This window comes from Eublepharis macularius, chromosome 8 (genome assembly GCF_028583425.1).
Source record: "Eublepharis macularius isolate TG4126 chromosome 8, MPM_Emac_v1.0, whole genome shotgun sequence".
Lineage (NCBI taxonomy): Eukaryota > Metazoa > Chordata > Lepidosauria > Squamata > Eublepharidae > Eublepharis > Eublepharis macularius.
In genome coordinates this window covers 110,026,387-110,053,067 of record NC_072797.1, presented here as the reverse complement: position 1 = coordinate 110,053,067, position 26,681 = coordinate 110,026,387, and the positions used below count along the sequence as shown (strand labels likewise).

Here is a 26,681-nt window from a genome sequence, read left to right as displayed (position 1 = left end):
TGTGAAGATACCATTTCTAACAAAGGGTTGGATCCAGCCAGCTTTCCCCCCCTCAGTCTCACTCAGTTCCCATCCATGCTACAGTCCTTATCCCATATGACTTTTGTACATGTAGGTCCCATTATTCTCAGTAGAGCCTTTTTGGGTGCATAAAGAGGGTACCTCCTTCCTTTTTCATAAGCATAAAAGCTGGTTGGACCCAACCAGCCTACATATCAATGCTGCCAGCTGCAAGTTCCACAATAGACCTCACACATTCCTGAGCAGTTTGCAGAAGTTCATACAAGTAAGAAGAGTTATAATTATGATAGGGGCCTGTATGCAGATGTGTATCTACAAGCATGGATATGAGCAACTAATCTGGATGAAAGTTAAATTGCCTGGATTTTGTGATAATGCATGTTCAGATAATGTACCTTTAGCATCTGAGAAAAAAGCCTTTTTGAATATTCGGTTTTGCATTGTTATTCCTCCAATAACCACAGGAATCTTTCTGGGTGTCAGAAGTGATTGCAGGAGTAGAGAGGAACATGGGAAGGTTGGTGCTTTGTGGATATGTCACAGGTTATAAGGCCGTTAGGAATCCCAAAATGGTTATCTGCTTTGCTAGTTAGGTGGTTTTCCATTATCCCCTGTGACATGCAAAATGGACTTGGGAGGGGTGGGTCTTCATTCACTTTGTGAGAAGCTATTGTATCTCCTCTTATGAATCCAGTATGAAAAAAGGAGAACGATCCCTCTTTTTCCCTAAGTTATTTGTAATTTTCAGAAATCTTGGAGAGAAGTAGTTATGGTAAGTGAATTTGTGGACCACTAATGTCTATAGATAATTACCAACTTTATCTAATCTCCAGTCCTAATCTTCACTATTCATCTGTTAAAAAGTGGAAGCAATTTGCCTAAAGTTAATACCATTTATGAATTACAGCCCTTGTATTGTCTAACAGGAGGAAAAGGATTTATGTTCACAGTCTCAGATCTTAAGTCTGGAGTTGTTCGTTACCACCACGATGACAGTGATTCCACAAAGGACTGTATTGTCTTTCGAATCTTTGACAGTCGACACAACAGTCGCCATAGGTTTCCGATCAACATCTTACCTAAAGATGACAGCCCCCCATTTCTCATCAGCAACACTGAAATAGAAGTGTATGAAGGCCAAACCATCCTGATTCAAAGCTCAATGCTTCAAGCTACAGACATGGATTCTAGCGATGACTATATACTCTTTAACATCACCAAAACATCATTGGCAGGAGAAATCATGAAGAAACCTGGGCCAGACCTTATTGGTAATGTTAGGTACCCTCTGGTGGGGGAGAATTATTTTTTTGTTCTGATATTTTGATGTTATGTTTGTTTTTGTCTAGCATGTCATTTTTCAGATTAATTCTCATTTTGAGCTAACATTGAAATTTTAACTGTTATCCACAATATAGTAATTTTGATGTCATTCTTTCTCTTTTAGTAGGAGTGAGCCTCACGAAATGTATTGCAATTTTTATTATCAAATATGTACTGAAATTCTGCCCACTACAATAGATTCCCAACATTTAGAGATGCTTCCATTTAAGATTAAGGTACTAGTCATAACAACACTAAAATCCGTGTACAAAGCTTGATTCTTTTCCACACTGTGACACTGAGAGATCTCTGTCTTTTGGTGCTACACCTCTGAAGATGCCACCCACAGCTGCTGGCGAAACGTCAGGAACTACAATGCCAAGACCACGGCAATACAGCCCGGAAAACCCACAACAACCATCTTGATTCCAAAGCTTGATTCCACCAAGAAGACAAATGGTTTGATTCCTGAAGTACCCATTTAGTCACTTCTGTGAGGTGAAACCAACTTACCTTCAACTGTACTAAACAAACAAATCTCCAAATGTTTGAATAACCTCACTCATCTGGTTAATGTCACTTCACAGAAGTTGGATATACTAGTAAAAAGTTTGGCTTTTTGATTTTTTTAGAAGAAAGCAAAGTTCTTATGGGAACAAACTGACAGTGTTAAAGACAAAAGCCTAGATGCAGAACTGCAAGATAAGCAGAAAGAATGCCTACCACCCTTTTCTAAGGTTTCACGCAAAGATCTGTAATAATACTATTGAAATTTTTCGTTCCCTGAAAATGGAGCTATAATTGTTACCTGAAATAATAAAAATAGCACTAAGGTGTATTTTCTTCTCCTTCTAACAGGTTACCCAGTCACTAGATTTCTTCAGAAAGATCTGTTTAATGGGATAATTTATTACCATCATTTAGGGGGAGAAATATTTGAAGATTCAATTGAATTGGTTTTGTGCGATAGCCATGATCCTCCTAATTTTTCAGAAATTCAGGTATGTCATTGTAGGATTCCTTATTGTGCCATAAATGAGTGGCAAAACACAATAGGATGAATCTGAAGTTTTGTTCCACTATCAACGTAGATTTCCTCCAATATATGGGGTCTCCTTCACTGGAATGCATCAAAGCAGAGCTCCATGTGTTGAAAGAAGCAGCACAGAAACTCTGGACCCAGCTCAATAAAATCAATCTATAATATAAATTGACATGAATTTTCTCTTTCCAACAGGAGAGTTGATTTGGCCCATATTTGAAATGAAATACATAATTATGTTATGAAGGTGCCCACCAAGTTTCTAGGTTTTAAATCAATATTTAAGAGAAATACAGCCAATCACTTGAAATTAAACTGAAGGTACCATTTAATCTGGGATGTATATGACAACTATCAAGATACAAGAACTTATTTTGGGTTTGCTGAGTTTTAGACCTGTTTTTGGAAATATTTCAGAAAATTGGTTTGTTTGCATATAATCTTTAAATATTCCAGTCAAGAACATTCTCAAATAACATTTAAGTTCTAAATTCTTGTTTTTAAAAGTATACAAAACCATATGTGGTAATTTTTTTGCCCTTGGATGTTTTATTTTTTTCCTTATGCACTGGTATCACACCTGCTTCAGCACCAGTATCTGACAGGCTTATTGTAAACAAAATTGATTTTTACGTACAGTATTTCTGAGCACTGATTCAATATATGATTTCCCCCCCTGCATCCTCACTTTAGGTGGTAACAGTACACATAATCCCTGTGGATGATCAGCTTCCTAAAGAGGCTTCAGGAGTGAGCCGCCATCTTTTGGTCAAGGAAACAGAGATTGCTCATCTGACCAAGAAACATCTCAACTACATAGACATGGAAGCAGAAGAAAGGGAACTAATTTACACCATAACTTCTCCCCCGTTCTTCTTGTCCACACACTAGTGAGTAACTGAATGTACACATTTTAAAAAATGGGAGTAGACTAGAAAGTTTAAATGGCCCAGAGACCAAGCCAGGCCGAGTGGTTGCTGTGGTGCTGCAAGCTTGCGCTGCAGTAGCCATTCAGCTCAAACCTAGCCAGTTCACTTGTTGCCTTGTCCTGCATGGTTGCCAACTGGCAGAATCAAAGGGCCCCTACACCACAGGCAGAGCTATGGGAGTTTGGCTCTGTTTGATCTTAGTTGCCAGTGGCCCACTAGAAACTTTCCCTGTAAGTTAGATGGACTGTACACCTGTGAAAGAGTGTGTTTTCAAGGTGTTGCACATAAGGACTATGACTGAGAATAGTATTTATTTGGGCAATTGGCGATTTTTACGTAGGGCACATTGAGAGGCTGGCAGGAACTGTCTATGTGTTGCCTACACAGGGCTGCCACTGCTGTCTGCCAGTTAGATAAAGATCTGCCAATTATTGCCATTAAAAAAGTTAATGTGTGCAAGCTAATATGGTAAGCTGCAGAAATGGTAGCAGCTAGTCAGAAGGTAATGGGACAGTAGGAACCAGAAGGTGCTCCAAAACTATAGACCAGCCTTAGAAACAGAGCGGATGAATATTTATACATTCTTATTTTATATGATGGACACATATAAAGAACGGTGGTAATCCTACTTGCTCGCACATGTTGGAATTTTCTACTCACATTCAGCATAACAGCTGCTTATATACATATTCTGTACTTGCAATATGAGACTTTTCTTTTGCAGTATACTTTGTACATGAGAAGTCTTTTTCAAAAGTTATGCTTAAAGTCCTTACAGAGGGAGGCAGGACTACTGGGCCCAATCCCAAATTCATCTCTAAGCCTTACCGTTCTGTTTTTTGACTGTGTGGTTTCACATATCGTTGATTATTAAATAAACTTAAACAAAACAATGGCCAGTACAATAGCTAGCTAAATAATATACTTCGTAATTGTATCTTGTTTGTTTTGATTTTAATTATCTGTTATAAGGACATCTGAAACACAGTCATGTGGGGAAGCAGTAACCTCTCTTTTCAGTTAACGATGGGGAAAATCAATTTGGGGATTTAAATTTGTTGTTCTTAAAAAGTTACAGAAACATGCATATAAAAATGACAATACCATTCTGTGCAGCCATACCGATGCCGGGAAGCTATTCATGCTAGACAGCATTCCTAAGTCGAACAAGGATCCTGCTGCTCCGGCACTGACATCATTCACTCAGGTTTGTTATTTGGTCACCTATTGCGTGTCCTACTAAAGGGCTCCCAGATATCATCCATTTCTTTTTTTCAAGAACTGTACATGTTTATCTGATTCTTCATTTATAAGAAAGAGTTGCAGCAAGTTTAAAACCTACTTGAAAGCAAGATGTCCTGGCACCAGCGGTGAGAGTAAGTTAAATTTCTTATCAATACTGTCAGCTTTAGGGAGTAGAAGATGAGAGGTACCATTTTCTTACCAATACTCCATATCAGCCTGTACTGACTGACTTTCACCTCTGTATCTCACTGAATAGGCTCGCTCTTCTAGATACGTGTAGTAAGGTAGTGATAAGGAGGAGAAGTTATTCTACATATGCTTAGAAACACTCTCGACTGCTTCTAAACCATGCAACGAGAAACATATTCCCAGCAGTTGTATTATTTGGGAAATATGGTTCCTGGGGTTAATCACTAGCTTTTGAATTGAATTTTGGGCTTGGTCAGGTTAAAGCTGCATCCAGGGCTTTTTTTCAGCAGGAACGCGGTGGAACGGAGTTCCAGAACCTCTTGAAAATGGTCACATGGCTGGTGGCCCCGCCCCCTGATCTCCAGACAGAGGGGAGTTTAGATTGCCATCAGCCATGTGACCATTTTCTCCGGGGCAACCCACTGAGTTCCACCACCTCTTTTCCCAGAAAAAAAGCCCTGGCTGCATCTAAGAATGAAGCAATTAAGCTAACTCTTCTGTTGTTCTAGGTGACCACACAAAACTAGATGAGTTATGTTGGGTGGGCATTCCTAGGCTCTGTGATGGGTAGATCTTATTAATATTCATGTATGTTTTGTAGAGTAGGAGCATTGATACCTGGAATATTTACTAGTAGGCTGTAGGATACTGTCTTTCCTTAGCCTTTGTAACCCATGCTGCACAAGTGAGAACAGGTTTCACAATACAGTCTTCAAAGAGCAAGATTTGGATGTACCACCACAAACACCACCGTTTGAGCTCATTTGTATTTCCTTTGTTCACAAGGGAAGACGTTCTTTGAAATGCTCCACAACTCTTCCAGCTAAGAGTAGGTCATACTTGCAAAAAAGCAAACCGAAAGTTTAATTTTCTCCAATGCAAATTGCATTCAAGTCACATGTGGTCACATGATCAATGCAAAAGGAAGCATATAAATATTGTTCTTAAAATTGCTCAAGAACAACTCAAAATTTGTTTTTTGTAGTATTTGTGAAAATACTGGACTCTTGCCTTAATGACACTGCTTCTCCAAGCAAATGTGTAGGCAGAGATCAGAGATCAGAGTATATTCCATTAGAGGCTCAGCTATTTTCATTTGTGCCTGACACAAAAGTGGTTTATAAGTATACAGTAAGACACGATGGGATTTTTTTTTGCCCACATATTTGGAAAGAAGAGACGGACACAAGGCTTGGGTGAAACAGGGCCTTTTATTGACCAATTCAACATGAAAACTTGAACTAGGACTTAACTAACGGCAAGGGTGAAACTAGCGGTACAGTTTGAGCAAGGGGGTCGCTGTGACCAGCTCCTCGTACTGCATGGGCGAGCACCCCCTGCCCTAGGCACAAGCCATCCATTGCATGGCTATAACCCAGCCGACCAGGCTAATGGTTCCCCCCTTTAAAGCGCCATACACCCCAGCCGTAAGGCCCGAGGTAATGCCTTTTCCGGGGGGTCCCAAGGGCAGTCTGCCCTCTCAGCTGGCAACCGTAAGGCCCGCCAGCCGATCCGAGACAGACCCCCATTCCCCACCAATGGGGATGTGCCACCGGGTGCTCACCAGCCCGCTCTGCCTACCCCAGCTAACCTGCCAACAATAGAACCTGCACCTAAACCGGGCAGTACAAGGTAGGCGAAAAACACCCCCCACAAACTGCCAATCCAGTGAGGGGTGAAAAAATTCCTACCTGGCCCCCAAAACAGCGACCAGCTATGCCTGTACTGCCCCTCTAAGGGTGAGGAGGGTGGGCCGATCAAGCCCGCAACTGCACGGAGGGGGAAGGCGGGCAGAGCCAATAACGGCTCTAAAGCCCCGCCCCCGACAGGCACCCGGATGCCCGGGAAAGCCAGCCGCTCTCCCTCCGTGCATGAGGGCAAATCCAGGCACCCGGGTAAGCGCGCGCGCACGCACGCTCCGGGCGTGCCTTTTTGCCCACATATTCGGAAAGAAGAGACGGACACAAGGCTTGGGTGAAACAGGGCCTTTTATTGACCAATTCAACATGAAAACTTGAACTAGGACTTAACTAACGGCAAGGGTGAAACTAGCGGTACAGTTCGAGCAAGGGGGTCGCTGTGACCAGCTCCTCGTACTGCATGGGCGAGCACCCCCTGCCCTAGGCGCAAGCCATCCATTGCATGGCTATAACCCAGCCGACCAGGCTAATGGTTCCCCCCTTTAAAGCGCCATACACCCCAGCCGTAAGGCCCGAGGTAATGCCTTTTCCGGGGGGTCCCAAGGGCAGTCTGCCCTCTCAGCTGGCAACCGTAAGGCCCGCCAGCCGATCCGAGACAGACCCCCATTCCCCACCAATGGGGATGTGCCACCGGGTGCTCACCAGCCCGCTCTGCCTACCCCAGCTAACCTGCCACCGTTAGGGCCAAGCCTCAGCTTAGGCCCTAACACCCCACATCTCCTGCAGGGCCAACCTCAACCCTTGCCGCAAATCCGTAAGAAAGATATCATTACCTTTAAAGGACAGGTGAACACCATCCCCCCTAAAGAGGTCGGCGTACGTGTCCCTAATTTGAGGATGGGGCAAATAAACCCCCAGGCCCTCACCCAAAGCCTTAAACATGGCCTTATTGGCCTTACGCCTAGCACGTTCAACAGCATCATGATCCAAAGCCTCCCTCCATACCCGCCGGGGAAGGATGGCCGACCAGATAATAAGAACGCCAGGCCACCGGCTCAGGATAAACCGAAGGTCAGCTTGCGCTTGCAGCGTAAGAGCCTTCCCCTTGACCCAACCTAAGTCATTACCCCCCAAATGTATAACTAAAAAATGAGGCGGAGGGGCAGATCTTCCCTCAAACAAGAGAGGCAACAGGCCCGGCCAACGTAGGCCCCGACGGCCCTGCCACTCGATCTGGGCCCAACGGCTGAGGCCAAGCTGGGATCCGAGGTGGGTCCTCTTGGCCTGATGGGCGGCCCAGAAGACCATGCTGTGCCCGCAGATGAGGATCCGACACCTCCCACGGCGAACCACAGCACCTAAAAGAAAGAACAGTCAATACAGCTCACTTCGGGGCAGGCAGAGGGCGGACATACCCCCGGTAAGCCGCCGAACGCCACCGCCCCACCCTGCGAATAGCAGCATCGGGGTAACCCATGGCAGCGGCGGTAGAAGCCGCCCCAATTCTAAAAGAATGGGTACCGAACTTGAAGCCCTCCAGGCCCAACTTAGCCAAGGCCCGCCCAGTGACAGACCAGAACTGATACCTGGTAAGAGGGGACTGATCGCAATGGCGAAAGAGAAGACCCTCGCCCTCTCCCCTCTTCTCGATATACGCCCTCAAGCCCCTAACCGGGCACAACTCGGCGTCAGCGCAAGAGCCCAACCAAACAGTCGACCCTTTACGATGCTGGTCAGTCTTGGACGACCGGATCCTTAAGGAGACTTTCTCTCCCACAAACCGTACATCCTGAAGTAGCAGCGCCCGCTGAGAGAGGTCCAAGCGAGACTGAGCCACCAATTCACCGACCCTGAGGGCCCCAAAGAAGGCCGTAAGTGCCGCTGCGTGGAAGAGCGCCGCTTCATAGCCCGATAGGCAAACCGACTGCCAGGCGCCCACCAAGCCCTTCAGTATGGCTGGCGAAATAGGTTGCCTGGCATCCTGCTGCACACCAGCCTCCCGGGACCAGCCCTCAAGCATCTTACGAATCCTGAAGTCGCCGGTCATCTCCGGAACTCCCCTAGCCTTACTAATAAAGGCCAGGGCAGCCAAGAGCCCCCGAATGGACCTAACGGATAGGCCGCCAGCCCGTCTCGCAACACAAAATTGCAGAAGGTGCTCAGCTGGAATGGGCCAGCTCTGCTCCAAACCAGCCTCAAGACGGAAGCTCATGAACTGACGCACAGCGCGATCATACGCTCTCCTGGTGCTGGGTGCGATGGCTAGACGGATGGCTCTGTGCACTTCGTCCCTCCAAGACTCCACAACTCCACAGGCATCAGAGATGGCGAGGGATCTGCGCCGGGTGCAAGCAGGCGAAAGCGCTCCATCTGCTGGCGAGACAGAGCGTCCGCCACCCCGTTGTCAATACCAGGGACGTGCCTAGCCCTAAACAAAATGTTCAGGCGAAGGCAGCGGAGCGTGAATGGCCTGACCAACCCCATGACCCTGGGAGACCTGGCAGAGAGGGAATTGATCACGTGCACCACTGCCATGTTGTCACACCAAAAGTGGACAACATGGTTGGCGAGCTCATCCCCCCATAACCAAAGCGCAACCAGGATTGGAAAAAACTCCAAAAACGTGAGATCCCTGGTGACACCAGTAGTGCGCCAACCAGCTGGCCAAGGCTCTGCGCACCAGTGTCCCCTAAAAAAGACACCGAAGCCCCAAGCCCCGGAAGCATCCGAAGCCACCCGCAATTCGGCCTCCAGAAGCAATTCCTCACGCCATAAGGTCACTCCATTGAATGAGGCAAGAAAGTCTTCCCACACTCGAAGGTCCTCCCTAACACCTAGAGACAACCTAACCTTATGGTGGGGCAGACGCAGTCCTGCCATGACCTCGCACAGGCGTCGCAAAAAGGCGCGACCAGGTGCCACAGCTTTACAAGCGAAATTCAGGTGACCCACGAGCTGTTGCAGCTCACGCAGCGTAACCTTGTGTTTACCACGCATGGCTAGCAACCGCTCACGCAAATCAGCCACTTTGGCTGCTGGGAGACGAAAGGTCTGTGCCACTGTGTCGATCTCGATTCCCAGGTAAGTCAACACCTGTGTGGGCCCCTCGGTCTTCTCGTGCGCCAGCGGAACACCCAGTTCCTCTGCCAACGCCATAAAACCTGCCAATAGACGGGCACATTGGCCAGACCCCCGGGGCCCACAAAAAATAAAATCATCAAGGTAGTGGGCGGAGTCACGGCTTCGCAGCCTCTGACGCAAGGCCCACTCCAAAAAGGAACTAAACTTCTCAAAGGCCGCACAAGACACAGAGCAACCCATTGGGAGCGCCCTGTCCATGTAAATCTGGCCATCAAAGGAGAACCCCAACAACTCAAAGTCCCCCGGGTGGACAGGGAGAAGGCGAAATGCTGACTTTATGTCGCATTTCGCCATTTCCGCACCCCAACCATTCCTCTTAACCATACTAACCGCCTCGTCAAATGACGTATACCGGACGGAACACAAATGCTCCGGAATGGCGTCATTAACTGAATCCCCCTTGGGAAAAGACAAGTGATGTATCAGCCGATACTCACCCGCTGCCTTCTTAGGCACAACTCCCAGGGGGGAAACCCTCAAATTGGGCACCGGAGGGGTGGCAAATGGGCCCAAGACGCGCCCTTCCGCGCATTCCTTGCCTATCTTACGCCTAACTACGTCCTCCAAACCCTTAACTGAACGCAAATTTTGAGACATGAAAGGGGCCCGAGGGCCCTGAAACGGAATTTTAAAACCATAAGTGAAACCGTCTAACAAAAACCGTGCAGAAACTTGATCAGGATAATACCGCAAAGCCTCAGCCAGAACCCTCAGCTTTATGGGAGAAGGACCCTTTGTCAGGAGCAGCTTGCCCGGAGCCGCCTCCTGGGCGCCTGTACCCGCCACCCCGAGGCTTGGGGCGGGGACAGGCCGGAAATGAATGGGGGCCCCTACATCGTGGGCACTCATGCTTAAACCCGCACCCTTTTCTGGAACACACGCCCTGATAGGCAAAGTCCCAACAAAGCAGCCGGGGCTGAACCGACTGCCCCGCTGAGGCGCGGGTACCAGAGGTTGAGGCAGGCCTATGCAACAAATGCCCACTGTCAGCCCTATCGCCCAAATTGGGCTTGGCAGGGGCCATCAACTGCAGCCAAAGCTGCTGATGTATACGATCCCACGGCAAGGTAGGATCAGAAGCTGCACGCATACGGAACTCTTCGTCGTACTGCATCCAAGCAGCACCCACGAAGTCCGTATATCCCCTGTATATAATGTCAATATATTGAAACAGGGGGGCAGCCCTTTGAGGCTGCGCACGAGCAATAACCCCGGCGTAGATCAACATACCCGGCAGCCAATTGGACCAGGACCGGTCCACCTTACGCCTCTTCATCCTCTCCTTATCGCGTTCATCCATGTCTTCCTTATCCTTCTTTTCCAGTTCCCGGAAAAGAAGGGTAAAGACGTCGACGAACTCACCACGCAATATCCTGTCCCTGGTGGCAGGAGTCAGGTGGTCTCCCAAAGGGAGGGCCGCGTCCCCAAACGGCATGGCCCGGTAGGGCAACGACCCCAAGGCAGTGGGCTGATAATAAGGAACCCCTAGGTAGGGAGGCCAGAAAGCTGCCGGTTGCCCAAACGGTTGTGTGCTACCCCCCACAGCGGCTGAAGAAACAGGCGTGGCGGGGACGGAAGCGGGCGTAAGAGGGACCGGACCAGGTCCCCCCAGCCCTTGCTGAACTGGAGCAGGCGCGAGACCCCAAGGCTGCCATGGCCCAACACCAACAGGTTGCAGCTGCCCAGGGATTCCTGACCAAGCTGGATGACTAGAATAAGAAGAATGTGGCAACTGAGATCCCCAGCTGGCGGGACCACATGATGTCCCTATAGGCCCCCAGGGCCATGTCTGCGATGTCTGTGGCGAAGCGGACTTACCCTCAGGCTCCACCTGTTCCACGGCCACCGCTACATGAGGAACCTCCGACACCTCGGCTGTGTCATCCTCTGCCCGTGCCGAAGGTCCAGCTCGGTCCATGTCCTCCTGAAGCGCACCCGCATCGCTCAGCTCACCACCTGTAGAACTTTCCAGAACAGAAAGACGCGTGAGGACGTCTCGCTGAAAAGTGGCCCGAGAAACCTTCTTAGAAGCTCTACCGGCCCTACTGGGAACTACTTGACCGGAAGACACCCCCTTGGCCCGTTCCAATACAGCCAACTTGGCCAAAATCTCTTGCCTGAGCGACCCTGAATCCTCCTCATCAGAGGACGATGCAGGGTGAGGCCCACTAACCCTAGGGCGCTTAGCAGGCTGCTTGCCTTTGCTGTTGCCTATCCCTTTCTTAGGAGGCATGATGACGAGTGGGGGGGGGGAATTGCCCAACAACACACCAGGCAGGAGGCGCCAACCAAAACCACCTGGAACACCAGGGCCAGCAATCCAAACCGTGCCCTAAGGTCACGGCTGCCAAAAATCCTAGCCCAAGCGACCAGATCCTACCAGCTCACTCTCCCCCAAAGCAATCTCTCTCTCTCTCTCCCCCTCACTCTCCCTTTTACCTTTTTATTTTTTATTTATTTATTTATTTATTTTAAATTAAATTATTATTATTAGTATGGGCCAAATCACTTATGAGAGAGAGAGGTAAAGGCTACCCAGGGGCTCAGAGCCCCAGCAACAACACCCCCCTTTAGGCCAGATACCGAACCCCACAAAAAAGGGGGGGACGGGGGGGGCAAGCGGAAGGGTGACAACAAGACCCCTCGGAGGGCGCAATGTTAGGAGGCAAGGCGACGCTGACCCACAGCAGCGGCGCGAGAAGAATCGCGGCGTAAACGGCCTTAACCGCCAGCCAAAAACAAGGGGGGGGGCTGGGAGGGCGAAGGCCGACTCCCGGCCCGAAAGCGACACCCGGCGGGGGGGGGGGGTGAGGGGCACACAACCACCCTACCGCCCCCGCTCGCCAAGATCTTTGTGCCCAAGCAAAAAAGAGGGGGGGGGGGCTGGAGCAACGAGCGCTCAAGCCCCAAGCCCAAAATCACAGTTCGCAGCCTCCTTCCGACGCAAGGAGGCAAGCTGCAGGAAGGCCTCCTCGTCCCGAGTCAATCCAAACGTGCGGCCCCAGCCAAGCAGCAGACACGGCCGCACGTCCTCTCCCGACCCGATCAAGCCCGCAACTGCACGGAGGGGGAAGGCGGGCAGAGCCAATAACGGCTCTAAAGCCCCGCCCCCGACAGGCACCCGGATGCCCGGGAAAGCCAGCCGCTCTCCCTCCGTGCATGAGGGCAAATCCAGGCACCCGGGTAAGCGCGCGCGCACGCACGCTCCGGGCGTGCCTTTTTCTTTCGAAAATACATTACATTGAATTATTTATTTTATTTGTTTTTCTTGTATACACAGCATGCTGTGAACCACATGAAAGTTGGCTATATGCCCCCTTTGCAGGATATTGGTTCTGAGCCTCAGTATATCCAGTTCATATTATCTGTCAGCAATCAACATGGTGGAACTTTGTCTGGCATCTCGTTCAACATTACTATTCTCCCAGTGGACAATCAAGCTCCAGAGGTATGAATGATAAAACTAACAGCAATAGGAGGAAAAAACTTCAAGTGGCTAGGCATCAGCCAAGGCTGAACTTCAGTGAAGGAAGAAACCTATGCTACATTTTAAATTCTTGTTACTGTTGTCTCAGGTTTTGATTGATAAAATGGAAGTACGATGTTTTAAATGTTTTATGATGCAAAGTAATATCTTTTAAAAAGAGTATTTTGGACATTTCTAATCTAGAGCCTTGACTGAAATTGTATGTTATAGCATACATTTGTTTTTGCTGATCTCTATGAATGCCAGAATGGGGTGTTTGCATGGCAGGTGAAAATGGGGTGCTTAATCCAACCTATGCCTGCTGATTTTCCTGACAAGTTTTTTCTGTAGGTTGATCTGTGCTGGTATCAGAGTCTGTTGTTGGACATAAGTTCATTTAGGAAAGGTGGCAAATCCAAAGGTTTTAAAAAATAATTAATATTTTCAGATAATACAAAGATAAATGTACTAACATAAAACATATTATATCAAACCATATGCAAAACACACACCAAAAAAGGCTCATGCAGCCCTAAATCCCTATTTTAATGATCTGTCATAAATTTTATCAAAGGCCTGCACGAATCTTTGAAAAGTTTAGGTGCCCAGTGCAGAAATGGACCAACACTGCAATCCTAAGCAGTTACTGCAGTCTAAGCCCACTGAAATCAATAGGTTTAAACTGGAGTAACTCTGTTGAAGATTGTACTGTAAGTGGTCTTTGTTCCCACCAATGAGTCTAAATTCTACTATTAAATGCAGCTAAAAATTAGTGAATTTCTAAAAAGGGTCAGGAATTAAAATTCCATTAAAAATGCTTTTCTCTTAACTCTGTCTAATATTTTTAAAGGATGCCTGTCATTTAAAAAAAATTCAAATACACATTTATTTCAAAGACACACGTTTGTGTCAGGTCAGTCCTGAAGGTACTAACAACAGTTAGAATCTTTACTTTTTCACCTGTGGTGTTTGTTTAAGGGACTACAGAAATGAATTACTTCAAAGTGAAAGTTTTAATGGGAAACTGCTGTCTTTTGCATCTGCTCAGGTGTTTACAAGCAACCTGGAAGTAGAGGAAGGGGGTCTGTGTATCATTACAGAAGGCCACGTTTTGGTTTCAGATGAGGACACCAAACTGGAAAACGTTCGCCTAGTTCTGTTAAGACCACCTCTCCATGGGACAGTTGAGCTGGATGGAATCCCCATGACTCAAGGGGACAGGCTGACATGTGAAGATCTGCACATGTCCAAAGTCAGGTTAGTGGATAAAAATGCTGCCTGTAGTCTTGTTGTAGGTTCTAAGAATTCAGCCAATGGATTTAACAGTGCTGAGAGCTAAAACATGTGATTAAGGAAAATTATGTTGTTTTTTGTGAGCTGTGGCACTTCAACTGTTGAATGTTAGGGAAAATATTAACCTAGAACATTCTCTCCAATGTGCTAATTTTGTACATGAATAAGGCTGCTTCCACACATAGGTGATTCTCTGTGTAGCTTTCATTGCTGCTACAAATGCAGAGGCATTTGCAGCAGCAGCAGAGCATCCATACTGCAGTATTCTCCATATTTTCCTTGCTTCTATACTGACTCCATTTTCTAATGCTTTTAGTCTCTAAGTGTTTTCTCCTCAGGTGCACCAGTTCCCAGGCAGCATTCCCACCAGAGGAGACTGTTTTGTCTAGCACCGTTCCACCAGGCATTGGCCTTGAAGGAGAGCAGCTTCCCAGGACTGAGAGATGTTGTTTTGAGAACTGTGGGGGGAGGCTGTTCCAGATGGGTATTGTTACTCTGTATCCTATGCTTGCTCTTCATTGGTAACAATGATCATGTACCATCCTGAGTCTCCTATTCAGGACAGTGGACTATAATGGACCTTTTCTGCAATAAAACTTCCTTTGCTAGACATTGGACTTATTCTTGCTTCTAAAGGGAATCTTGCAGAGAGTACCTTATCTAGCCACAGTCTGACATTTTGTTACCAATCATGTCTGAGTCGGGCCCAGCGGAATCCAAGGTTGTCCCGGACAGGGATCCTTTGTTTGATCCGTATGCGTCTCCCGACAATCAACCGGTGCAAACCCAAGACTCCCAGGAGCTGGGAGCAACCGGGAACGGAACCGGAGCATCCACTTCCACCCTGCCTCTCATCGACTTCAGTACTCGGAACGAGACTGAAAGCAACCTCGGGGCAAGGCCGAAAGCAACCGCTCTCCCCTTGATTTCGGTACCCACCCCGTCGGAGTGGGGAGCCAGACCCCGAGAAACCAGAGAGCGCCGGGCAGGTGGACTCCATCCACGAGTCTCGATGGACGGGCGCCGAAGCCTGGAAACCGTTCCGGAACTAGATAGCAGCCAACCATGGCGATATTGGAACCGGACGTTTGAGCAGATGGAGGGGGACACATCTCGCCGTGGAGCCCTGAGTTGGGATTATTCCGAACTTGCTCCGTGGAAAGAGCCAACGGAAGTCCCTGAACAAAGTTGGGAGCAGATACAAGGTCGCACCTATGCGGTAGATACCAGCATCTCGGCCGTGACGGGTATGGCCAAGGGGATTCTAGCCGCGAGGTCGCGAATAGTCCGAGGAGACCCTCCTCCGTGGGGCCCTTTCTCCCCGGTGAGTACAGCGAATGAAGGTTCCCTGGGCGAACAACCAGGGCCAAGTCGAATACAACAATTAGAAGCTAAGCTGATGGATATGGAAGAAAGTTTGGCTCACGCCATTCATTTAATTTCCTCAATGGGGGCAGGAGAAAGACTGTCTCCTGAAGAGATGGCAATCCAGATAGCTACCCTTCAAAGTGTCATCTCCTATCCGATGGAGGAAGTTCAGCAGCGGTCGTCACCTACCGGCGAGGGGGGCACCTATCCTGGCGAATCGGGAGAACAATCCAAGGAACTTCCCATTCAGCGGGAAATTCCACCGAGAAGGGATCACCCGAGTGTGCCATCTGATGAGGCTCCCATCGAACCTCCTATCACGGGAGCGGAGGTGCCGCCAGACGAGACCCCTGTCGAGAGGCCTACGGAAGGGGAGGAAAAGCCAAGTGATACACCGGTGATACCCCCACATACTTCCCCTATAACGGTCCGGCCGGACCAAGCGGGGGCACCCGCGGCTCCATCCGGGGAGGGAGCCCCTGGTCAACCGCGCGAAACCGTTCCCGTCGGACAACCTCCGGGAAATGGTCTACCAGCGCCTAAAGACCAGCCGACGCTTCCCAAAACAGCAACGCCGGGAGGGGCAAGCCCGCGCGGCCTTCCACCCATTCGGCCTTCGCCGCTGCGGCCCCTTCCGCTTCGACCACAACTAACCCCGCCGCTGCAGCCGATACGTTTGCCACTGGAACAGCCTTTAAGACCTCCTCCGAACCAACCGATGGGGCCTACACCACTACGACCCCACCAACCCACCCCTCAGCGGCCGATCACTACTCCGCCGCACCAACCTCAACTGCCAGCACCTCAACCGCTACGGCCAACACCTCCGGCATTGCCACCCGTCAGACCCAGACTGCCGCCACCCGCCCAGCCGAGAGCACCACCGCCAGCCCAGCCGAGGCCGCCACCCCCGGCTCAACCGGTGATGCCGCCGCCAGCGCAACCAGCACCGCCAGCACAACCGGGTCCCCCCATACCTCAAGTGCCATTGATGCTTCCGGCGGACTTCTACCCAGCACCGGCTCCGAGGCAAGACCTCCCAATGGGTTGGGTGAAACTGGACGCCACGTTTGATGGGGATCCCTCCAAACTGGGCTTTTTCCTAGTACAAGTCTTACAATTCTTCAACCGGTGGGGACACCTCTTCGGCAGCGAGGCCAGCCAAGTTGAACATCTCGGCTCCCGCTTACAAGGGAAAGCAGCAGACTGGTACGTAGGATTATATAATATTGGGGCCCCAGAACTTGATACTCTCCAGGGGTTGGTAGATGCTATTAGAGCACAATATGAAGACCCCTTAGAGGAAACCAGGGCCCGAACAGAATTGCAGGCCATTAAGCAGGGCAGCATGTCAGCGAGAGACTATATCACGAAATTCCGACAATTGGCTGCCAAGTGCCCCAGGTGTGAGGAGTCCACAAAAATTATTCTGTTCAAACAAGGACTTAATCCGAGACTTTTGGACAGAGCCCTCATGCAAGACAATCCCCCTACGCTGTTAGGTTGGGTTCAACTTGTTTGCGAAGTGGAGAATCGCATTTTAGAAGTCCGTTTGGTTGAGCAACAACAACAAACGGGACAAAGGAGACCATTGACCCTACAGAAGGGAGCTCGGGGAGCGGGCTACGCCACTCGTGGAGCGAGAGATGCTAGATGGCAACAAGGGCTGTGTTTGCAATGTGGACAGGCTGGTCACTTTGCAGCACAATGCCCCTACCGACCTGTGCAAAGACCTCCGCTTCAATTACGGCGTCCAACCCTTGCTCCGTTCCCTACGCTCCAACGCCCGACTCCAGCTCCACGAGCAAACAGAGGCCGCGGCGCTTCCCAAAGGCCAGCCTCAGAAAGAGGGCTGGAAGCGGAAGAAGTTATGGAATACGATCCCGCTTCCCCATCTGCAGAAGTCAACCCAGAAAGTCCCCAGTCGGGAAACGAGATGGATCTGTCGTAAAAGGGCCCAAACGACAGATCCGCCCCAAGCCCGTCCCTGCACGGAACCGGCCACCTGGGTCCATTTTATTCATGCCAGTGACTCTAATCAACCCAGAGAGGAAAATGCACATTCGGGTGCAAGCTCTTATTGACTCGGGTTGCTCAAGAGACATCATAGCCCCAGCTCTAGTCAATGGACTGGTCTTACCAACTCGGGATTTACAAAATCCAGTAATTTTTGAACAAATGGATGGTACCAACATGAATCCGGTCACAACTGAAACCATCCCGGTGATCACAGGCATGGGACAACATTGGGAGAAGAGGTCCTTTGTCATCAGCTCTACTGCCAAGTACCCGTTAATTCTGGGCAGCAAATGGCTATGTGATCACAATCCCTACATAGACTGGGCTCAAGGATGTATTACCTTCAACCATGCCAACTGTAAAAGTCACCGTTGGAATCAAAACTGGGGCGAAGACCCAACTTACAAAGAAAAGGCCCTCCTCACCCAAGAAGAAGTCAACCAGATACCCGAACCGTACTGGCCTTTTCTAAATGCTTTCTCGGAGGAGGAAGCTGACACTCTACCCCCGCACCGACGAACGGACTGTGCGGTGGAAATTCTACCCGGAGCCTCATTGCCTAAAGGACGACTCTATCCCATGAGTCTCCATGAACGTGAAGAGCTCCGGAAATTCATCGACACCAACCTCCAAAGAGGGTTCATCCGCCCAGCCGCTAGCTCCCACGCCGCTCCAGTTCTCTTCGTGAAAAAGAAGGATGGGGGACTCAGGCTGTGCACGGATTTCCGAGGACTAAATGCAGTGTCCACCAACAACGCCTATCCTATACCGCTCATCCGAGACCTTCTCAACGTCGTGGCCCAAGGTAAGATCTTTACAAAATTAGATCTAAAAGATGCTTACTTCCACGTTCGTATCAAGGCAGGGGATGAGTGGAAAACCGCATTTAATACGCCCCTCGGACAATATGAATACCTAGTTATGCCTTTTGGATTGACGGGAGCCCCGTCTGTATTCATGTCCATGATAAACGAAGTTTTACATGAATTTCTATACAAAGGGGTGGTGGTGTACCTTGATGATGTTTTAATTTATTCTGACACAGAGGAAGAACATGTTCAAATGGTACAAAAGGTCTTGGCCACCTTAATGAAGAATAAACTGCCCATTAAATTGTCCAAATGTGAATTCCACAAAACCGAACTCACTTACCTTGGGTACTGTATCTCACAAGAGGGGTTGAAAATGGATCCAGCCAAAGTACAGGCGATCCAGGATTGGCAAACACCCACCACCCGTAAAGAACTGCAATCCTTCCTGGGGTTTGCCAACTTCTATAGAGACTTCATAGCGAACTTCGCCCAAATCACACTCCCCTTAACAGAATTGCTGAAAACCAAAGATAAAGGGGACCAAGCCAAAAAACCCTCGGCTAAACTACAATGGACCCCCGATTGCCAAATGGCCTTCGAATGTCTAAAAAAGCAATTTGTAACGGAACCCATCCTCTCCCACCCTAACGAACAGTCCCCCTTCATAGTACAGGTCGACGCCAGCGATACGGCGATAGGGGGGGTTTTGCTGCAGAAGGGGGAGGATGGGAAATTACGGCCTTGTGCATTCTTGTCCAGAAAGTTCTCAGAGGCAGAAAGGAATTGGAATGTGTGGGAGAAGGAGGCCTTTGCAGTGAAAGCAGCTCTCACAAACTGGAGGCATTGGCTGGAGGGGGCGAGATACCCTTTTGAGGTCTGGACAGATCATAAGAATTTGGAGGCCCTCCGAAGCCCACGCAGACTGAATGCCAAGCAATTGCGGTGGGCGGAATTCTTTTCCAAGTTCAACTTCACCCTCAATTATCTCCCGGGCAAAACTAACTTTTTGGTGGACGCCCTGTCGCGCATGCCCCAACATAAGAGCAAACGGGCGGAGACTATCGACACGGTCTTCTCGCCTAAGCAACTTGGGGGCGTGGTGACTACTCGCAGCCGCGCTAAGCAGCCCCTCCCGGCCGACCAAGAATGGAAATCGAAACTTAAAGCTGAAGTGGAGAAGGAGGGGGATAAGGCTCCACGAAACAAACTAACCCAATCCCCACAGGGGGATTGGCTAGCTGGGAGCAAGTTGTATGTCCCAGACAGCTTTAAGCTGGAAGTCTTGCAGCGCTGTCATGATGCTCCCACTGCTGGACATTATGGGTACCTGAAAACTTTACACCTAGTTCAAAGACAATTCTGGTGGCCGGGCATGCGCAAAGACATTTCCCAATACGTTGGTTCCTGCCCTGTTTGCCTCAGCGCAAAGACCAGGAAGGGGAAACCTCCGGGTCTCCTGCAACCATTAGAAACACCGAACAGGCCCTGGGAAATAATCTCCATGGACTTTATCACTGATCTACCTCCCTCGAAAGGACATAATTGTATTTTAGTTGTGGTAGATCTGTTCTCCAAACAAGCCCATTTTATACCCTGTACCGCTATACCCTCCGCTCGAAAACTAGCGGACCTGTTTCTAAAGCACATCGTAAAATTACATTCTTTTCCGTCCAAGGTGATTTCGGATCGCGGCGGACAGTTCGTTGCCAACTTCTGGCGGGAGCTTATGAAAATGTTGAATATTGAACAAGGTATCAGTTCAAGCCACCACCCACAAACCGACGGGCAATCCGAAAAAACAAACCAAATATTAGAACAGTTCCTTCGTTGCTACATCAATTTCCAACAAGATAATTGGGTGGACCTTCTCCCTCTAGCAGAATTCTCCTATAACAACAGTGTACACGCTTCAACGGGAGAAGCCCCCTTCAAGATTGTATATGGAACTCACTTCAATCCCTTCCAGTTGGACGCACCCCCTCTCCATTCCTCTAAATTGCCAGATGTGTCCTCATGGTGGGGGGAGGCAGTGCAGCAATGGACTATCATTAAAAGACACCTTGAAAAAGCCAAACTGGATTACAAAAAGTACGCAGACCGCCATCGTGTGGCCGAATGGGAATTACAACCAGGGGACCATGTGTACATTTCCACAAAGAACCTAAAGCTAGCTCAGACAAGCCGCAAACTCGCTCTGAAATTCTTAGGACCTTTTCCTGTGCGCAAGGTAATAAATAAAGTGACTGTTGCTGTAACATTGCCCAAGAACCTTCGCCATGTGCATGATACGTTCCATGTCAGCCTTTTGAAGAAGGCTCCCACCGACAACAAATGGCATATCAAAGCTCCACCCATTCCAACTTTAATAGACGACCAAATACACTATGAGGTGCAACAAATCTTGGACTCTAAAATCAAGAGAAATCAGCTTTTTTACCTCATTAGGTGGAAGGACTTTGATTCTGGTTACGATGAATGGGTGAACTCTGCACATGTTCATGCTCCTAGATTAACCAAAGCTTTTCATACTCGCTACCCATATAAACCAGGGGGGGATTTGTTTTAAGGGGGGCAGAAATGTCAGGTCCAGTATATATCTTAACTATACTGACTCCATTTTCTAATGCTTTTAGTCTCTAAGTGTTTTCTCCTCAGGTGCACCAGTTCCCAGGCAGCATTCCCACCAGAGGAGACTGTTTTGTCTAGCACCGTTCCACCAGGCATTGGCCTTGAAGGAGAGCAGCTTCCCAGGACTGAGAGATGTTGTTTTGAGAACTGTGGGGGGAGGCTGTTCCAGATGGGTATTGTTACTCTGTATCCTATGCTTGCTCTTCATTGGTAACAATGATCATGTACCATCCTGAGTCTCCTATTCAGGACAGTGGACTATAATGGACCTTTTCTGCAATAAAACTTCCTTTGCTAGACATTGGACTTATTCTTGCTTCTAAAGGGAATCTTGCAGAGAGTACCTTATCTAGCCACAGTCTGACACCATCTCCCTGGAAGCCACTATTTCCTACCTGTGCCCGATGGCTTGGGGGTGGGGGGAGCACTCGATCATTGTTGATTATAACGATCAATTGGCAAGATCTGTTAGTTCCCAGCTTCTTTTATTTCAAAAAGATACAGTGCAATCCTCCTCAGAGTTAGGCCAGTGTAAGCCCATTGATTTCAGTGGGCTTAGACTGGAGTAACTCTGCTTAGGATTGTACTGTAAGTCTCCAGCCATATTTGTTGTGGAGTTACAACTGGAAATGTGCAGCTTGCAACTTCTCCCAACTCTGCAAAAGAAGGGCTAAATACTTAATTTTTTTTTAAAAAAAGCTGTGAGTTACTAGATTGTTGTATTAGATTGCTATAGTATATAACACTATAAAATTCAAGCAGTGGCTAAGGCAAGAAAATGGTGCCAATGTGAGTGGGACTTGCAAAAATGCACATCTTACATGACACCTGAAGGTGTTTTAACTCTGATCTTTTCAAAAAGATCATACTAACCCATGCTTGAGAAAGATGGCAGTAAAATGGAAGGAAACACAAATACCATGAATTTCTTCCCCTCCCTATGTGTCTCTGCTTTTAGGAAATTTAGATTGTAAGCTCCTTGGGAAAGGGGACCTATTGCTTGTTTTTCTTAATTTGTAAAGTGTCATTCATATTGATGGAATTATATTATTATTATTGCTGCAACTAAGTTCAATCCCGGCGGAAGCTGGGTTCAGGTAGCCAGCTCAAGGTTGACTCAGCCTTCCATCCTTCCAAGGTTGGTAAAATGAGTACCCAGTTTCCTGGGTAAAAGTGTAGATGGCTGGGGAAGGCAATGGCAAACCACCCCATAACAAAAAGTCTGCCAAGAAAACGTCATGATGCGACGTCCCCCCATGGGTCACTATGACTTGGTGCTTGCACAGGGGACAACCTTTACCTTTTTACTAGTAGTGGTGGTGGTTAGTAATCTACCTTTGAACCCTATATCTACCTTTGGTGGTTTTGGTGGTTAGTAATCTACCTTTGAACCCTATATCTCAGTGCCATAGCATGAGTGTTTTTTCCATCCCTGTCATTTTCTTTTAGAGTAGATTGTTAACTCTCTGTTTAGGAGTTGTGAATTCAGTGATATGTATAGCGCTTACCACACTGTAATCCCTTCAGTTCCGAACTTTATTCCCACAGGTATCATCACAATGGCTCTGAGACTCCACAGGACAATATCCTGTTTGCAGCTACAGATGGTGTCAATGACTTTGAATTTGTCCTTCATGTTAAGGTCAGTGCAATTTTATGTATTATTTAAAACACTTATTAGCAGCCTTTCCACCTTACGGGAACTCAAAATGGTTTATAAATATAAATAAAATAAAAATCATAAAATGAATAAAGAGACAGTTTAAGACTGCCAATAAAACTTAGATCCAAAGTTGATTTAAAAGTTAAATAAAAAGGCACAACAGTACGCAGGTCCACCTAGACAATTAAACATTTTGTAGGCTTTGCAATTCTTTCAAAAATTGGACTCTGTTATCTAGCCAATATTGGCATGGAATTCCTCCCTCCCACCCCCAGTAAACAGTGGAGGCAGGTAGGATTGCTGTGGCACCTTTTTCAGGGACCCATAGAATTGGACCCCTTGATATAATTCACTTGTGCCTTGGGGTCTGTTTGGTAGACAGGCAGGACTAGGCTCCCTGCAAATTTGGTGTGATTTCACTCTATCACCCCCACCCCAGAAAGAGTCCCTCATAGGGAATAACATTAGCAAAAGAGACATCTGCATCTGTTCCAGTGTTAACAACAACAACATTCAATTTATATACTGCCCTTCAAGATGACTGAACACCCACTCAGAGCAGTTTACAAAGTATGCTATAATTATTCCCACAAACAAATACCCTGTGTGGTGGGTGGGGCAGAGCTCCTAGAAGCTGTGACTGACCCAAGGTCACCCAACTGACTTCAAGTGGAGGAGTGTGGAATCAAATCCAGTTCTCCAGATTACAATCCTGCCCTCTTAACCACTACACAAAACTGGCTCTCAAACTGTTATCTCCTGGTATACAGAATGAGTCTGATAAGAATTAAATACCAAAAATACAGCATGTCATCAAGAGAGAAATTTTTGTTTTCAATTATTATTGTTATTTTATTTACAGTCCTCTTTTCAAGGTAGATTACACAGGGCAAGTGAAATACAATACAGCTACAATTCACCAAGCAAAGTTAAATAATGAATAACAGGACATTCAGTGAAACAGATACAATAAGGTGGTAGCAGAATATTTTAAAGCAGGCATAAAGTTGAGCACAGAGATAAAATCTTTCTGAAACAAAGCATAACTAATTAACATGGCATGTTTAGCAATGTTGAGACTCCCTAATAGGAGCATATCATCATAAGCAGACATTACCCAATAGTGTATCATATAGTACCTACCAAAGCATCTCTCTGAGCTATTTCTTATGACACAGCCCTATCTGGGTAGAAAGCCCTGGGTAGAAGATATGTACATTTCAGTGCTGAAAGAAGTGGAAACTATTCTTTTGTACACATACTTCATTACGTTAGCTACTAACTTGGCAGCTTATTAAAAAGCAGATTTTTAAAATATCTGATTAGAAACATTATTTGAGAAACTGGAAAGATGTCAGATGAATCTGTTTGCATTGGACTTCATGACTGTAGGCTGTTCTACACATTCTTTAGAATTAATGTGAATCTAGTAGGTAAATTTTACACTATAGAAAACACATGGAATGCCATTTTTAAAAGGTGGCTTGGGGATGAGGCAATTTTTAATTAAAGAATTGGGGGAAAGAGAGGCACTAAGCTTGCCCAGTTTCTCTGTTCAAAATCACCACCCCTGCAGTCCCCACCACATAATAAAAGTAGGGTGTGATGGCTAGGTGGAGAACAAGAACTGGGCAACGCAGTTCTTCAATTCCCTGCTCTGCCATGGAAGCTTGTTTAGTGACCGTGGGCCCATTGTACACTCTCAGCCTAACCTACCTCACAGGGTAGAGGAGAGGAGAATGATGTAAACTGCTTTGGGTCTCCATTGGGAACAAAGGTGGGTATAAATGAAATTTTAAAAACCAGTAAGATCCAACCAGCTTTTTTGCTAGTGAAAAAGGAGCAGAGGTCCCCTTTGTCCAGTCAAAAAGGCTCTGTTGGGGACCATCATTATGTGACAAAAAGTATGGCATGGCTGTGGCATGGAGGGAAATTGGTTAAACATGAGTGAAAAGGCTGGCTGGATATAGAACCCAATATGTGAGGATGAACTTTGAACCCTATTGGGGAGGTGGCTTTTGAATGCAGAAATTGTGGGTGTGGAGACGATCCCCACTGAGGTAAATTTTTTATTTACTTCATTTATACCCTGCCTTTCTCCTCAGTGGGGACCCAAAGCAGTTTACAATCATTCTTCTCTCCTCCATTTTATCCTCAAACACTTTTTGTGAGGTAGATTAGGCTGAATGTGTGTGACTGACTCAAGGTTACCCAGATCCTAGCCTGACACACTAACCGCTACTCCACACTAAGTGAATAAGTAAAAGAGTAAATTTTGTGCAAAAGTTCAACCTTCTGCCTGGTAATGTGTTGAGTGAGAAAGACAAGACATACTTTTAAAGTAAATAAATAGATTTATAAGCAAATATTTGTATTTTGCCATTTATAAGCACAACAGTTGGTTGGGTCTATATTTTTTGGGTCACATTTTCCTTTTTCCACATTTCTGCTTGTTGGAATGGGTAATTGCTATTCTAATTTGGATTAACTCAGATCTACTGCAATTTACTCTATGCTCAATTGGATGTGGCTATAATATAATGTTTATGTATATTTTTCCAGGTTATGCCTGTAAATGATGAACCTCCTGTCATAAAAGCAGATCTCATTCCTTTCATGCAATGTCCAGAGGGTGGTGCAGTATTCATCACCTCAGAGTACCTTCATGCTACCGATGTAGATAGCGATGATATGCAACTGATATTCATGCTTGCTCGGCATCCTAAACATGGAGTTGTGAAGACAAATGGACTTGCAGTGGATCTTTTTCACCAAGCGGACGTTATTTCTGGAGCAGTGGCATACGAACATACTAGTGAGACTAATGCCCCCATCATATTCATGCAAGTCTTCACTGTTATGCAGCTACAGGTCACAATTTCATTATAACTGCTTAGAGCCATGTATTAAACACCGAAGATTTTGCCCTTGATGGTATTTCCATGTTGTTTAAAAAGGCCTTTAGATGGTGAACTAATCATCTCTGTTCCTGACTTCACCCACTATCTAATTTCTCACAAATACTTGCTGGCCCTGTTAAGTGCAGGCCCGAAATATGAACCAAAATTCATCACGAACCAGGCCAGTTCATGGTTTGTGAACTGGCAGTTCATCAGAGCACATTTCTGACGAACTGCCACAAATGTTTAGTTCTTTTTTCGGTTTGTCACTGCAGACAGCCTGGCATCAATATGTGAGCATATGTGAGTTTCCTAGGCAATGGGGGTGGATGGGCTTTCTGTAGCCCCGGAAGTGACATTTTCATGAACCAAATGAACCAGTTTGCAAACCAGGGCAAGTTTGTGAAAATTTGTGATTTGTGAAAGGCAATGAAACACGAACTGCACAGTTCATGGCCCAGTTCGTGCCCACCTCTAGCTATGACCATCCCCCACATAAAGGCCTTTTACCTATATCAATATTCTATGTGGCAAACAAACATGTAATTCAGAAGGCTGGCTCGTATTCATGGGGAACCTTTGTACCTGCATTATTTAGACTGAATTCAATAGAATCCAATCATGATTCATTTTGGAAACATGCAAAAAACTCAGGGAATCACCTTTGTGATAGTTCTCTGAAGAATCTGGCCTGTAAGTATAAACTCAGTTAAACTGAGGGCTAATTTGAATTCACAGGGAAGGCCACAACTTGAGATATTTCCTCTGCTAGTTTTCTGGTAAATAACCAGAATATACAAATACTTTCCTTTTATTTCAATAGAGGATGTGTACTACACAGTCATAAACACAAGCATACATTTCTAACTCCATTGGAGAAAGGTATGTTCTGTTGAGGACTGCACTGTTAAATACAAGCTTTATGCTACCATTTAATTTAATGAGACTTCAAAGTACTTATCTTTGGCTGGATTATGCTCATTTGCTTTTAAAACTTTTTTG

At 47.0% G+C, this 26,681-nt stretch overlaps 1 protein-coding gene across 1 annotated transcript in view; it reads left to right on the top strand.

Moving 5' to 3' along the window:
- FREM1 (FRAS1 related extracellular matrix 1) overlaps nucleotides 1–26,681 on the top strand; it is a 96,958-nt gene that overhangs the window by 27,906 nt on the left and 42,371 nt on the right. The window contains exons 8-15 of the mRNA XM_054986978.1: nucleotides 948–1,292; nucleotides 2,203–2,345; nucleotides 3,080–3,276; nucleotides 4,432–4,522; nucleotides 12,811–12,978; nucleotides 14,045–14,253; nucleotides 22,665–22,758; nucleotides 25,342–25,594. Of these exons, the coding sequence (XP_054842953.1) occupies nucleotides 948–1,292; nucleotides 2,203–2,345; nucleotides 3,080–3,276; nucleotides 4,432–4,522; nucleotides 12,811–12,978; nucleotides 14,045–14,253; nucleotides 22,665–22,758; nucleotides 25,342–25,594 (1,500 nt within the window). The remainder of the gene's footprint in view (nucleotides 1–947; nucleotides 1,293–2,202; nucleotides 2,346–3,079; nucleotides 3,277–4,431; nucleotides 4,523–12,810; nucleotides 12,979–14,044; nucleotides 14,254–22,664; nucleotides 22,759–25,341; nucleotides 25,595–26,681) is intronic.